This window comes from Zeus faber, assembly GCF_960531495.2.
Source record: "Zeus faber genome assembly, chromosome: 13".
Classification (NCBI taxonomy): domain Eukaryota; kingdom Metazoa; phylum Chordata; class Actinopteri; order Zeiformes; family Zeidae; genus Zeus; species Zeus faber.
The window spans coordinates 27750495-27765844 of NC_137198.1; the positions used below are offsets into that span (position 1 = coordinate 27750495).

At 41.4% G+C, this 15350-nt stretch overlaps 2 protein-coding genes across 4 annotated transcripts; one reads left to right on the top strand and one right to left on the bottom strand.

Annotated features, from left to right (window-relative positions):
* Positions 1-1705: 1705 nt before the first annotated feature.
* hs1bp3 (HCLS1 binding protein 3) lies at positions 1706-7190 on the top strand. 2 transcript variants are annotated; one of them, XM_080012791.1, is made up of 7 exons: positions 1706-1842; positions 2807-2972; positions 3390-3597; positions 4589-4826; positions 5355-5467; positions 5716-5857; positions 6175-7190. In XM_080012791.1, the coding sequence occupies exons 1-7, from the start codon at positions 1817-1819 to the stop codon at positions 6401-6403; spliced, it is 1122 nt and encodes a 373-aa protein (XP_079868917.1). In that variant the 5' UTR covers positions 1706-1816; the 3' UTR covers positions 6404-7190. The 2 variants fall into 2 exon arrangements, with proteins under 2 accessions (XP_079868917.1, XP_079868918.1); XM_080012792.1 differs by having other exon boundaries at positions 5379-5467.
* pomk (protein O-mannose kinase) lies at positions 5764-11000 on the bottom strand. Of its 2 annotated transcripts, XR_013844471.1 has the most exons (5): positions 10884-11000; positions 9124-9411; positions 8217-9014; positions 7534-7753; positions 5764-5895 (listed from the first exon to the last, which is right to left on the bottom strand). XR_013844471.1 is itself a non-coding variant. In XM_080012793.1 (4 exons), the coding sequence occupies exons 2-3, from the start codon at positions 9391-9393 to the stop codon at positions 8232-8234; spliced, it is 1053 nt and encodes a 350-aa protein (XP_079868919.1). In that variant the 5' UTR covers positions 9394-9411; positions 10884-11000; the 3' UTR covers positions 7386-7753; positions 8217-8231. The 2 variants fall into 2 exon arrangements, 1 of the variants encoding a protein (XP_079868919.1); XM_080012793.1 differs by lacking the exon at positions 5764-5895 and having other exon boundaries at positions 7386-7753.
* Positions 11001-15350: the final 4350 nt, after the last annotated feature.

Below are 15350 nucleotides of genomic sequence, written 5' to 3' on the forward strand. Positions count from 1 at the left end.
TGAATGACTCTTGGATCATTGTCCACACCGGCTAGAAGCTCTATGGACCAGTCATCCTTATACAACTTAACCTGCCATTAGTAATCTCATTTACATTCCATGCCAAGTTCAAAGTATGTACCATATTTTCTCAAATAAAAACCGGGCCTTTAATGAAGGTGTGGTTTACACAAACAAATAAAAGCCTGCCTCAAATCCAGACCAGGGGAAAAACTGTCCGGAGCCGCTGCATTGTTCTGATGCGGAGCTCTGCTCCCAAACAAACAATATAAAAACATTGTGTTTTTATTGTAGATGTTTGTTAGAAGGTAAAAATATCTGTGGTATTGCTCTTAAAACAATTACAATTATAATAACTTTTCGAAGTAGCAATACGAGTATATACACAATATACACCATAACTATATCATATATGTGTGTGAATGTTGTGTTAATTTACTCTTTTTTGTGTAGACGTGTAGCAGATCGCATATTACTTCTTGGGGCAAATGCCCCGTTCTGAGCACTCTCCCTCTCCAGCACTCCAAGCAGGAAGTGGCTCGTTGAAGGTGAGCTTGGAAAACTGTAATTCCCCGATTTGCTTCCACCACAAGTGCAACTTTTAGGGTAGCTACCAAGCTCTCTTTGTACACAATACATGTGTTTGCATGGCATGGTGCGCATACGGAATTTTTATTTTAAATTAATACTAAAATATGTTCAAATATACTTATTAAACAGAGGGAATTCAATATAAAAGCCTGCCTCCAATATAAGCTCGCTTCCAATAAAGGCCTGGTACCCTCTGCAGTTGAGGTAAATAAAAGCCCCAGCCACTATTCGAGGAAATAGGACATCAATAACTATTATATTTACTATTATATATACTACTATATTTATATATATTTTAATAACTTGTTACAACTCGTGATTCTGGGTTCTATAATTATATGATATAATTGTCTGTGTTGTATCAAATGTACATTATATCCTCCTAAATGAAACTCAGTTACTACTCACTGGATTGACAGAATGCTGTTGTGATGCCATTGCACATTATTGCGTTCCTGATATTGCTGCACTGCTGCCACGACCCGTACTCAAATAGATAGATAGATAGATAGATAGACAGACAGACAGACAGATAGACAGACAGACAGACAGATAGACAGACAGACAGATAGACAGACAGATAGACAGACAGACAGACAGACAGACAGACAGACAGATAGACAGATAGATAGATAGACAGATAGATAGATACTTTATTCATCCCAAAGGGAAATTGCAACAGCCCAGCAGCTCGATATGAAAAAATAAAATGGCAATATTTGGAAAATATACAATTAACTGTACACAATAAAAATAAAACTGCCAATATACACTAAACCTAATGGCAAACACCAGATATAACGACAAGTTATAAGATAAACTAAATAACATAACATTGGAAGGACGAGAAAAATAAAGGGCCATTTTTTATGCTATATTTTAAAAATGTTATCTCCTTACACCTTTCTTGACTTTGACTGTTCACTAGTTATTGTTATTTTGCTTTGACTCCTTAACTTCCCCACGGTGATGAAAAAAGCCTCATCTTGTATCTCATCCACTTTTATACCGGCGCCCTGATGATTATTGGCCATGGAATCGGCGGGCGGGGCCATGTTGGTAATGGGCGTGGTTATGATACATGTGGGCGGGGTTACGGTCAAGTCCCGAGACGGGAAAGACCTCCGCGCTTTACGGACTGTTTACTGGGAGCTGGTTGAACACCTCTCTGAACCACTGGCGTCAACAAGAGGACGGATTGACCGTCTCTGGACTGATCTGAGTCATGCCCAGCGGAGTGACAACAGCCAGGTACTAGAAAAGGAGCCAACGTTGTGGCTAGATTAGTGAGAACCTCTCAAAGTAGTGGATTCATTGTGGATCAATGTGATCAAGCGGTAGAGATGGGTCGAGAGAAATGGAGTCCAGTCCAAAATGTCAACATTCGGAAACGATTGTAACGCTGTGCGTGTCATTCGGTCGATAATGTTCAAAAACTCTGAAACATTTTGGTTTTCAAGACAAATCACAGTAAAAGTAATGCAAACAATGGACGTTATAAAACAGCCGGAATCCAAAAGGCGATCAAATAAACCACGGGTAATGAAAATATCATTCAATGACATAAAATAGCACTCGCGTAAAACCTTAAACACAATTTAAAGGGAAGATTATTCAAAGAAAGGAAAATCGTTTGAAATTGTGTGCCTCCATTATTATTTTCATTATTATTATTTCTGTTAGTATTATTATAACGCCATTATTTTTATTAGCACTACTATACTGCTAGCTTAACGTTATTTATGTATCTCTACTTGTATATTACTTTATAACACACAGTACTAGTCAAAATTGAAAAGCTATGATCATTTTTTTAAGAATATAAGTATAAAATAATAGTATAAGTATAACATATATTTTGATTTTGACACCTCTTTGGTTACTACATAATTAAATAATGTGTTATTTCATGTTGATGTCTACACACACGTACACATACTGTGTGTTTGTGTGTATATATATATACACACACACACACACAAGTATACTGTATATATCAGTACATTTCAACATACCACTTGCTACTAATATTATCATTACATACTGTTACTATGCACTATTTACTATATACTAATGTAACATACTCTACATGGTTTTAGTGTACCTGCCACCTGATCTTATTGTCCACGTAACTGTTCATTTTTACCTATTTTCTTGACTTGCTCTGTTCTGTCCAGTTCTGCCTGCATATTAATATATGAAAGTCTTATCTTAGGGCCTTGCAAAATGAAACCACAGGCATCGACATGCTGGTTCCACTTTACCAGGAGGTCCGTGGGGCCATGATGTCCGGTCATGTCGAGTACCAGATCGTGGTGGTGACCAGGCTGGCCACCTTCAAATCTCCCAGGCACAGGGTGGGAGACATTGTGCAGCTGATGGTGAGTGGCTTCAGTGAAGTTGCTATAAAAGACCATTTTGTTGTCCATTCTGTTAAAAAATCTAAAATCCCATGGTTGATACTTTATTTGTCGGTACTTTTTAAGAAACAGCCATTTGATGTATTTGGTGGTTAGGCATGTGCTCCTCTCTCTACCGTTTCCATTGTCGGTGCCTGAGTCCGCCTTTCCCGGAAATAATGCTGAGACAGCGGAAAAATGCACATAGTTGCAATGACTTCCCCTTTCATGTTTCTTTCCAAACTCAGTCACTGTTTCATGTCAATGTCTTAGTCTGTGCCATCAAAGCAGTGAATAAAATGTAGTCCCCACAATTACTGGAAAATGGCAGTATTCGGATTGTTAAAAAACCTGATATCTCTGCATTCCTATGTCTTAGTCTTTTCTTTTCAAATCCAGGTGTCCAAAAAGTACAGTGACATAGATGAGTTGTATCACAGACTTGTCAGCAAGTATCCCAAAATCACCCTGCCGGCCATGCCGCGTAAGGCGTTGTTCGTGGGCGAGGCAGACATTCGCGAGCGCCGGGCGGCCTTTGATGAACTGATGAAGTTCATGGCAAAGGATCCCACGCTCGCCATCTGCCCAGAGGTGCTGGAATTCTTAGGTAACGTTCTGATGTGTCATACCGTCAATATAAATAATGAATGCAAAAGGTTGATTCCCATCATTTCTAACTGTTCTTAGCAAAGCAAAGCCTCGCTGAGAACTTTACTGTTGAAAATTTGCCATACTACTGCAGCTTCTAATTCAAACAATTTTTTATACAAGAGTTTGGCAATTACCACAAGGCAGCCAAAACGTGAAGTTGGCATCAGTAGGTTGCTAGTATGAAGCGGTACAGCTTCCTGTTTCTAGTCTCTCTGCATTATGCTTTGGGTGTTTTGCTGCAATTGTAAAAAGTAGTTTTAAATAAAATGTGATATTACTGTCATTCAAAACTGATTAAAAAGTTCACCGAGACACGTGTGACTATTGCGAGTTTCCCGTTTTCAAAAAGGACTGGCAGTTTCAAGGCCCTTGGGCAGAGACGATGGGGTTGACAAAACACAAGTTTATTGTGGAGAGGGGGCTTGAGAGAACAAGCCCCAGAGCAGATGGACAGCATGTCCTGACAAGGGTGTGTCTTGTGTGTGTGTGTGTGTGTGTGTGTGTGTGTGTGTGTGTGTGTGTGTGTGTGTGTGTGTGTATGGTGGTTTTACCTATTGCTCGTTAGACCAACCAATGAGCACAGGGTCTACAGCCACACTGATACTGGGCCCCAATTACCTAGACCCAGGTAAGGTGTGGCTGCTCCAGCCACACCATCCCCACACCACAAGGATATTGTGGTGTGGGGATAGTGTGGTTGACAGCGAAGTTGATCTATGAACAGTTATACATTATGGAACCATCATTTACGATAAACTCCAAATAAAAAGGTGAATGTACACCGCAATCCAAATTATTATGCAAATTGGATTTAAGTATCATAAACATTTCCATTTTTGTTTTTTAATTAAACTCATGGATGGTATTGTGTCTCAGGGCTCTTTGGATCACTGAAATCAATAATAATTTGGAACGCGGTGTAAAGATAGAGTGTGTGTCTTTGTCAGGTGGTCGCACTACTGAAGCAGATCTCCGAAGCAGGAATGTTTTACTCGGGGAAGAGGCGGATGAGGAGGATGAGGAGGAAGTGAATTTTTTCCAAATCGATGAGGTGTCCACTGCTAGTTCAGAGCGAGTGCTCGAGCCTAGGAAGTGCAGTAAAGGAGAAACGTTTAATGAAGTGGATGATGAAGAAGATGGCGAGGAAGTGGAGATGCCATTCCTTGGACCTCTAGGAGACACAAAGTAAGGGCCAGTTATTTTTCCCAATGAACACTCAACATTAAAGGAATTTTTTTTTTTATCTCCTTGTCTTGCATAGACGATAACACTTTTTTTTACCATCAATTTATTTAATTTTGAGAGTTATGCCGTAACGTAGCGAGCTCAACACATTCAAATGGCCTTCATCATTCTAAATGTCCTGGTCGTACAATAGAGACATATTCATTTTGTATCAAAGTGTGATTGTTGCAGTTCTGCAAAGGCAGTTATTGGAAAACCACATGGGCAAAATTTCATTAATCATCTTTTGATAATATATTTCCATAAGACAGCGATTGGAGAGTATAATCGTTAGTGCAACACTAGTTCATGCAAGACAATGTTTGAATAGTGAGCCTTGAATTTGAACCTATCCTTAAACCCAACTTTCAAGACCATATTAGCTATTTAATACTTCTTAGTCATAAACTAGTCTGCTGAACAATAGTAAAAAAGGATGCGGTGACCCATTTCAGACACAACATGATCATTAATGTGATGATCCTCAAGACAGCTTATCACGCTTTCGACCAGGTGCTCGGAGAAGACCAAGCCAGCCCTGAAGACGAAACCTCAACCTCAGAAGCCTGCGGATACGGACTTATTTCATATCCGGAAGAAAGGTATGCTTAAAACATTTTTTTTTCTTAAATATGATGCCGTACGGTTACCGTGGCCCCAAAACCGTGATACATACTGAACCGTGAGCCCACTGTACCATGGCATCCCTAGTTGGTGATATGTAGGTTATATTTAGCAATTGTTACAAAAACCTGATAAAACTGCAGGATTGTTGGAGGATATTGACATCGTTCAGCAATATCACTACATACCATCGTGACATGCGAATGGGGAACGTCTTTTGAAACAGGCAATTTGAAGTTGTTTGACGATCCAGACCTCGGTGGAACGGTGACACTCAGAGACTCCCTGCTACTTCTTCCAACCACATATGAGAAAAAAGGGACTTCCGCAGGCTTGGAACTGGACGAGGACGTGGATGCACTCTTCAGGTTAGTTGGGTTCAGGTCACTGTGCTATTTGCATGTCCCTGAAAAGCATATAATTGCAAATAAAAAACATCCAAAAGTATTTTTTTAAGCATAGGTTCACTGGTTTTGAACTTGTATATAAATATGTTATCTTGATAGGTCAACCTATCTGGTAATCATTGTGGAACTATGACTTCACACTATACTTCTTGATTGCACATCCTCTGAGGAGCCAAAAATAAATTTTCTGGAACTACAGTAAGGTTTCGTAGGAGAGGGATTCAAGTTGCCCAGGAACAATCTGTCTTCATGACTAGTACCTCCTTGTTCGTTTGCAGGGTAGAGGAGGACTTCAACAAGCTTCTGCAGGTGACAAAACAACTCAAGGACAAGCCGGCGTCGAGGCCGAAGCCAGACTTAAAGCCAAAGCCAACAGGGAAAGCGCTGGCTCCAAAAACGAGGCTCGGGGCCTCTCCCAGGACGCCCGAGCTGAAGGACCAAATGGACGTTCTGAAGTACATCCAGCAAAACGAGTTGGACGCCACCTGGAGCGAGGACCTTTTCTGAGCACCCGCCGAATGTCAAAGCCACCGAGGGCTCAATGGACTTTTCTCTTTTGAGAGGACCTAGAGCAATGAGCACTTTACTAAATCACAGCACAAGTGCAGATCAGTGAAGTCGGGACAAGCGCCATGAGTTCAATTGACCACGATACTAAACCATTAACAAAAAAAAAAAGAAAAAAGATAATCAGCTCTAAACCAGACTACAAAAGGAATGGATGGATTACACATGATTGTTGTTCAAAACTTTGTGTGGCCGATCTTGTTCCTCGTTCGAAGTTTGATGCCAGTACCCGCACTTCCTAGAGGTTATGGTGGCTTTACCTGGCTTCTTGTTTAATACTACATTAAGTTATATTTCTGCTAATGAAATTGAATGATTGTTTACACAAATCGTCATTCCTTGATCTTCGCTTAATGCAACTTTAAATTTAACTGATACACAAAATTTTGAGTGCACGGCCATATCACAGATACGATATTGAAATATTCAAAACATATGTTATAGTCAAAAGTGCTAATTGAAGTGTTGTGAATGGCTCCAATCAAATCTGATGGGTAACAGACTAACATAACCAGCATAGCTGTATCTGTGACTTACAGTAATTCTCTAAAGATTTTTTTCTTTTTTACTGAGTACCTATACATTTTGTTGTATGACAGCATAAGAAGTTTTAATTGTTAAGTGCCTAATTCCATTGCATATTCTGTGGTATATTGTACACTGTGAAAATGTGCCAATCTGTTTTGTAATGAACATTTTGTTATGAAAAAAAGTTAATAAATCTCCACATTACTCAAACTTGTTCTTTGATTGGTTGCAATGACTACTTACAATAATAGACAAACCAGAAAGCACAAATGACACAATATCTACTATAACACCACCTGGAACTAGTACCGGTGTTTGGACTATTTCCAAAGGCTTGATAGCCATTGCAAAAAAGAAAAAGGAATGCTGCAAGTTACCGAACATTAAAAGACCTTTAATACCTTCATGGAACTATTCTTATGACACCAAGAACCACCCTTCCCCATATCTCAATATCTTCAGCGACTCTTTCGCAAATGGCTTTAAGTAAGACGTTGGGTTTTCATCATTATTCATTAATGCTTAAGTTTTGAGATACGTACCACTCTGCTGCAGCTTCTTACTCTGCTTCAGGGCAGTCCAATAGGGCAAAGTTTTTAAGAATCATTTTAGTTATCTACACAAATTCATGAGGCGCCGGGCAGTTGCCATATGTGGGTGTTGATCTTGGTTGTGCATCACACCAGAGTGTGTCATGTCTCCTCCATGTTCTGACTCACTACCAGGAAGCATCAGCATCATTTCTCAATTCCATGTGGCCTCCTGTATAAATAAGTAAATAAATAAGTTCAGGTTGAGAAAGTAATATCTATACTACATTTTTCCATAAGTATTGTTTTTTTCAAAGAGGAAAAATTTCTTAAATCAGGGATTTCTTAACTGGGGTCGGTGGCCCCCTCGGGGTCTGTTTTAATTTTGTTGTTCAATTGTGGGTGTAGATATATGATAGATATTTGTATAGCCTAATCCATAGAATCTACACAAAGTTATAGATAGAATATCTATGTATAATTGCAGTTGAAATACGGTAATAGCGAGATCCCTAATTTCTATGAAACCTGTGTGTTTATTTATGCATTATATCTTGGTCCTTGATATGATATCTCAGGGTCATCACTTCACACTTCCACTTTATTCGACAATGAGAAACACTGTCAAAGTGACAAGTGCAAAACTAGATATCTTTGTTTTTTGGCAAAAGAGAAATTATATTTGCAATATTTACCGGCACGTCTCGTTTCTACAGCATGTCTCTGGAGCTGGCGGTGTCACGCACCATGCTGGCATAAACAGACTTATAGACCGTCAAAGCGTCCCGAGCGGAGGGCCGACGTCGGGGGTCTCTCCTCTTGCACTCCGCGTGGACCTGAAACAGGTGGAAATGGACCACGTCGCCACCTGGGACGCTCCCCATAAGGTGCCGCGTCACGTCCGGGATCTTCCACACATCGGTGCGCTCGTCGTATCCGGGCATGAGCTGGTCTGAAAACGGCACACTGTCGCCGTAATTGTCACCGCCAAAGGGCCACAGCTGCTCCGGTGCCACAAAGTCCCCCGTCAGCTCCCGATGGCCGCACTTGGCCAGCATGCCTCTGGACGCGTCCACCTCTGGCAGGGCATCCAGGTCGTTTACCACCAGGTGGAAGTCGCTGGTCAGCAGGAACTGTGAGAGGGTCTTCTCCAGGCTGTTGGAGTCGCACATGATGCGGCAACCAGCAGGGCTGCCGTGCAGGTAGCTTAGGATGGACACATAGTCCACAGCCAGCCTCAGGCGCACTTGCCAGGTGTTGTGGTGCCGGTGCCTGTCCAGCGCCAGCACGGCATCCAGGTTGAGCAGGGAGCCCAGCGGGTGGTACTCGGTGACCAGGGTGCGTTCCTCTGGACACAGCCCGACCAACTGCACCACCAGGGGGCCCTGTAGGGCCTGCAGCATGGACAGGCCATGGAGGAAGTCCTCCAGGTATGGTGGAGAGGCCAGTGTGGACAGGGCCACTTTCTGACTCCTCCACTCAGACAGATACACCTGGGGAGGGAGGCGCATGGCTCAGGTCAGGTTGACGTTACTGACAAAACAAAAATTATAATTATATATATAAAAAATCTCAGAAATCTTATCTGGGAGTTTGAGTTACCTGCTTCACCGCCCCCTGGCCGATGAGTTTCAGCTTGCGCACCTCTGCTTTTATCTGCGGACACTCCAGCCAAGGTGAGCAATTTTTCATGGTGGCCATTTTGAAGTGTCTGACTGGACAGCCGACATGAGGAGACCAGGCGTGCATGTCGCTCTGATACAGAGAGTCCAGGTATATGTAGATGAAAACGTTGGCAAAGAGCAGGGCGCCGAGGCACACAAACACCACCGGGATGCTGCGAGAGGTACTGCTGCCGCCACCCGGGCCCATGACAGCTTGCACCCGAACCTGTGAAGCAGCAGTGGTTCAGGTGTTAACTTCTCAACTCATGTCCTTGCTAGGGGGAGGTTTAACTGGGTCAGTAAATGGGTCTCCTTAAGACAAACGGTCAGACTCAAGCCAAGTCTACTGTGATTGTAGACAGACACTACTAACCTTGCTTATGTAGATTAAAAAAAATTGAATGATGGATGATGCTTTATAATGACTGTGAAATATTCTACTCCGAATCTACTCTACCATATATCCCTAGCTGAGTAATTTTAATCCAAAAAAAATCTCTTGACATTATAGTCTGGTAACAAGTTAGTCCAGTTACTGTCACATCTGTTCCGTCAAATTTCAGTCCAGTTCTTGGATCATTTTCCCACCTAGACCACAGTGAGACAAGAAATAAAATCACAACTGAAATGTATGAATATTTGTTCATTCTTTTTTATAAAGACAGATATTTTATGTGCATGTAGGATAAACGAATAAAAAAAGAAATCAGGTGGCAAACGGCTTCCTGTGTCCTTATCTAAAGTGGGTGAGCGGTGTTGAGGGTGTACCAAATTGCCTGAAATAGTACATCCTGTACTCAAAGTGAAAGGGCTGGTTACAGGTATGCAACTAAGGATTCAAGTTATATATTCGTCACATGCATCATAGAAGTAAGGTGCGGTGAAATTAAAGGGCAAACAATGAAGGCCGCGCAAGGAGGGAGAAAAAAAATGTAGAACTAAATATGATAATAAATTAGATGAAATCACAACGTATTTATAATTTAAGACAAAATAGAATATATTATTTACAAGACATATTAAATAATTTAAATCAGAAATGTATACACAATATTTTCTTTCTATGTTTTCGTTCTATGTACGATATGTGTCTAAATGCACATATCTGTATATACATAGGCATATTCCTTCAACCTATTCCATTTTATTTCAATTTATTTTTTATTGTATTTTATTCTATATATTTTTTATCTTATTCTATAAGTATTCCACTTACTGTATTACGTTTTAGGAGTCAGTTAGTCGGTCTATTAGAAAGGAATTTTCTACTTTTTATTTTATTTTATTTTTGTACTTTTTCCTAGGACTTCTTGTGTGCTATCACCGGGTGCGTTGCATTACATTTCACTGCATATATGTATGGAAGTATGTATATGTATGTGACAAATAAAAAATCTTGAATCTTGAATCTTGAATCTTTCTTTTTCTTCGTCAATAAAGCAAAACATTATAGGAAGAGAAAATAGTATTTTTTTTTTTAACAACTGGCTTTATCTGCTTTTTTATTTATTTTATTTTGTGTACGCCCGTTCTATTAACATGGAAAAGGGCGGACAGCATAGCGGTACGTCAGGTCATTAGAAACGACGGAGATAAAAAAAAAAAAAAGGCAGCGCTACAAATCTCAGCTCGTCAGGGCCGGACATGTCGGAGCCCGCACGACCACTCCCACCCTGACGGCAGCAGCTCGGGCCTCACCTCCTGCTCCGCGTCCACACGCTGACACGCGTCCCGGCGACCACCAATCACCCGCTGCCGCTTACTGTGGCCATTTCCGGTTCTCGTAGCAAATAAACGCTTTCCGGGTCGCGCTACATCCGGGACAGCGCTGTCAAAACAAAAGCCCACACGACCAGCTGGGGGGAGGGGGCATAGTTGCGCGTTGCCGCGCCGTCTGGTGGTTTTCGTAGTCGTGCATGGATGCGTAGCACAGATTGTACCCGCGGAGCTACTTGCTCAACCTCCCTTCAGCCGCGTCCATCTTGAACCCGCAGCGCACGTGGTGGAGCTCCCAAAAATTGGGATATGCGCGCCCTCGCGCAAAATCGGCTTGGCCGACGCTGGCGCGTGTGCCGCACTGACGTCATCGACGAGGCGCGCACATTTTCATGCATTTTTGTCTTAACTTGATTGGAATAACTCAAAACGTTCATTAAACCCTGTATCAGTTTCTACAGTGACAAGCCACACTTTAAGACCTAAGACCATTTCCCGAGAGCCAACTAAGAAAGATGCCAGCTAGGTTACTATGGCAACTAAAGCTTTCCTCCTAGTGTGGTAGGGAACAGGCTGATTTGAGGAAGCTTGGCCCACAGTGTCATTATTCAGCGGTCTGAGTTCCACTTTGTAATTCTATCAATATACAGTCAAAAAATACATTACATTTTAAAATTTTAATCACCCTGTCTGAATGAATATACACCAGTTAGCCACAACATTAAAACCACCTGCCGAATATTGCGCACACACACACACACACACACACACACACACACACACACAACATTAACACCACCACAACTAACCACTTTGCGTAGTCTCCCTCGTGCCGGCAAAACAGCTCTGACCCTTCGAGGCATGGACTCCACAAGACCTCTGAAGATGTCCTGAGGTATCTGGCACCAAGACATTAGCAGCAGGGCTTGTTGTTCCATCACATCCCACAGATGTACGAATTCGGAGGCCAAGTCAACACCTTGAACTCTTTGTCATGTTCCTCAAGTCATTCCTGAAAATTGTTGGCAGTGTGTCCGGGATGATTATCCTCCTGAGTGAGGCCAATGCCATCAGGGAATACTATGGACATGAAACGGTGTACTTGTGTCTGCAACAATGTTTTGGTTACATCCATGTGCATGCCAGGACCCAGGACACAGCAGAACATTGCCAGACCATCACACCGCCTCCGCTGGCTTGCCTTCTTCCTCTAGTACACCCTGGTTCCATCTCTTTCCCAGGTAAACAATGCACAAGCACCCTTCCATCCCCATAATGTGGAAGAAAACATGATCCAGGCCACTTTTGGCTCCTGTCAAAGTCACTCAGATCCTTACACTTGGCTATATTTCCTGTTTCAAACACATCAACTTAAAGAACTGAATGTTCCCTTGTTGCCTAATATATCCCACCCCTTGACAGGTGCCATTGGAACGAGAGGAGCAATGTATTTCCTTTCACCTGTCTGGTTTTAATGTGGCTGATCAGTGTAGTCTTTATTGTGAGGCTCTGCCACACATTTTACAACAGAGGTGTTAGATACCTTCTCTTTTCTCTATAAAGATGGGGACAACAGCTTCAAGTGTTCATGAAGAAACATCAGGAAATGTTGGTGTCCATTCTATCAAAGAAGAATCATCCTCTAGTGCAGGAAACATCTACAAATTATTTTGAAATAATCAATTTTAATTTCGATCATCATCGGATATCATTCGCCACAGTTGACAATAAACGTTGATGATAATCTTAGTCATTAAATAGGTCTAGGAGTTTTAGCTCTTGACACCTATTTTATTTTACAAAGATAAATAAGAAATAACACAAAAACACTACTGACTAAAATAAGAACAAGAATAACAAGCACAAGTAAAAAAAATATATATATATATATATAAAAATAACTGAAATAATATATAATATTAAATATAAAAGACCTCTGTTCTTTGAAATTTGTCAAATGTCCTTACAGATGACAAACCCCACAACACCAACAACCCTGTCAGAACTTCCACAATCTCTACAACCAGTTTCAGTGTGCATGGGTTTGACAATAATCAGATTTAATTATCAAAATGAATAAAATATTTTCTATTGAAATTTAAAAATTTCCATGTGAATGACAGTACTTAGATTAGGTCTATCTAATACTAAAATATAAATTACATGTTGCAGAGCCTTTTGATTTCAAAATAAAGGTTTAAATACTTTCATTTAGACACATTTGTGCGATGAGCCTGCTGTGGTAGAACTCATACCATCTGGTAACCATCTGGCAACCATTTCTTAACCCACTGTGGATTATTGTGGGGGAGACTTGTGATTTCACAAGGTCAGGTGGTTTTTGGTCTAACTATTCAGCAAGACCAGGCCAGAGTTGCGAGATCCCCGTTATTTTTGCTTGTCGAGAAAATTTGTTCCATCACAGCAGGCTCATCGTGTGCAAGTGTGTCCCTAAGAGTTCTTCGGCCCGTGTATAGTGTATTCTGAAGTTTTTCAGGCCCCTTCACTTTTACAATATTTTGTAATGTTACAGGCTTATTCTAAAATTGATCAAATTAAATTTTTCAATTAAAAGAATATGCTTCAATTAAAAGTAAGTAAGTAATAAAATTATTCAGATCCTTTACTGAGTGCTTTGTTGAAGCACCTTTGGCAGTTATGACAGCCTTGAATCTTCTTAGGAATGATGCTACAAGCTTGGCACACCTGTATTTGGGGAGTTTCTCCCATTCTTCTCTTCAGATCCTCTCAAGCTCTGTCAGGTTGGATGGGGAGTGTCGGAGCACAGCCATTTCCAGGTCTCTCCAGAGATGTTCAATCAGGTTGAAGTCTGTGCTCTTGCTGGGCCAGTCAAGGATATTCACAAACTTGGCCCAAAGCCACTCATGTGTTTTCTTGCCGTTGTGCTTAGGGTTGTTGTTCTGTTGGAAGGTGAACCTTCGCCCCAGTCTGAGGTCCTGAGCATTCTGGAGCTCATCAAGGCTCTCTCATCAAGTATCTTTCTCCTTACTTTGCTGCATCCATCTTTCCATCGATCCCGGCTATTCTCCCAGTCCCTGCCGCAAAAAAAGGGATGGTATGAGCAAGGTGATGAGCAGTGCCTGGTTTTCGCCATACCTTCCGCTTGGCATTCAGGCCAAAGAGTTTGATCTGAGTTTCATCACATTAGAGAACCTTGCTTCTCATGGCCTGAGAGTCCTTTACGCGCCTTTAGGTAATCTCTAAGCGGGCTGTCATGTGCCTTTTAACTCTGGAACCATTGGGTTTTGGTCACCTCCCTGACCAAGACCCTTTGTCCCCGATTGCTCAGTTTGGCTGGACGGCCAGATCTAGGAAGAGTGGTTCCAAAAGTCTTCTTTTTAAGAATGATGGAGGCCACTGTTTTCCCTGGGACCTTCAATGTTGCAGAATTTTTTTTTTATATATTGTTCCCCAGATATGAGCCTCAACTTAATCCTGTTTTCCAGATCTACGGACAATTCTAAAAAACTGTTTTTGCTTTGTCGTTGTTGGATATTATGTGTAGATTGATGAGGAAAAATGAATTTAATCCGTTTTAGAATTAGGATGTAACAGAACAAATGTGGAAAAAGTGAAGGGGTCTATAAACTTTCCGAATGTACTGTATAGGCTAGCAGGTGGCCAATGAGAGCGTGTTTATAATTTTTTAAATGTCTCTTTTCAAAGCATTTAAATAATGCTTTTTGTAACTTGTTTAACAGTCCGATTCTGAACATTTACACTTGGTATAAATGTTAAAACATAGTCTAGTCTCAGGCTGCTTTGTAACTTTCCTCACACATGGCAGTTTGGGTTCGCAGTGTTTGCAATTCTCGCAATTTCTCTCTATTGTAGGGGCAACCTGGAGGGCACTTTACACTGTTTTCTCTATCGTAGGGGAACTCTAGAAGGCCCTTTGCACCGTTTTCTCTATCACGACGGCACTCTAGAGGACATGTTGTACTGCTTTCTCTATTGTGGGGGCACCCAGAGGGAAGTTTTGCAACCTTTTTCCAACCAAAGAGGAATCAGAGTGGGTTGTCGGCACTCCACATTTGAAAAGGAATGTTTTGCCATCAAATGGGCATTGGACATCTAACAATAACAGAATCACAAGATGGTATCTTACAACAATTCAGTTTCAGGATCCAATACAAAGTCCAACCTAATGGTATAATACCTTTGCCGGTTCTCGACCATGGCTACTCCAGGAGCAGGGGAAGGTAATTCTACAATGTCATTATAAAATATAGCTGCAGGCAGCAATGCATGGGGTCCAGGTTAGTCGGTGTGACAGGGAATTTGGCTTAATATCTAAATAGAGACATAGATATCTGTAGAAATATATATCTCTGATCACCCTTGTGCATGTCGGCATACAGCTGTCCTCTCAGACAGGGATATGACGTAACAGCGGCTGTGTCACGTTGTGGACGGTGGTGTAACGGT

Coding starts and splice junctions, on each gene's coding strand:
- hs1bp3 (XM_080012791.1), top strand. CDS start 1,817: ATGCCCAGCGGAGTGACAACAGCCAG. Junction 1,843..2,806: donor AGCGGAGTGACAACAGCCAG/GTACTAGAAAAG, acceptor GTCTTATCTTAG/GGCCTTGCAAAATGAAACCA. Junction 5,468..5,715: donor ATTTCATATCCGGAAGAAAG/GTATGCTTAAAA, acceptor CTTTTGAAACAG/GCAATTTGAAGTTGTTTGAC.
- pomk (XM_080012793.1), bottom strand. CDS start 9,393: ATGGGCCCGGGTGGCGGCAGCAGTACCTCTCGCAGCATCCCGGTGGTG. Junction 9,015..9,123: donor GCCAGGGGGCGGTGAAGCAG/GTAACTCAAACT, acceptor CTCCCTCCCCAG/GTGTATCTGTCTGAGTGGAG.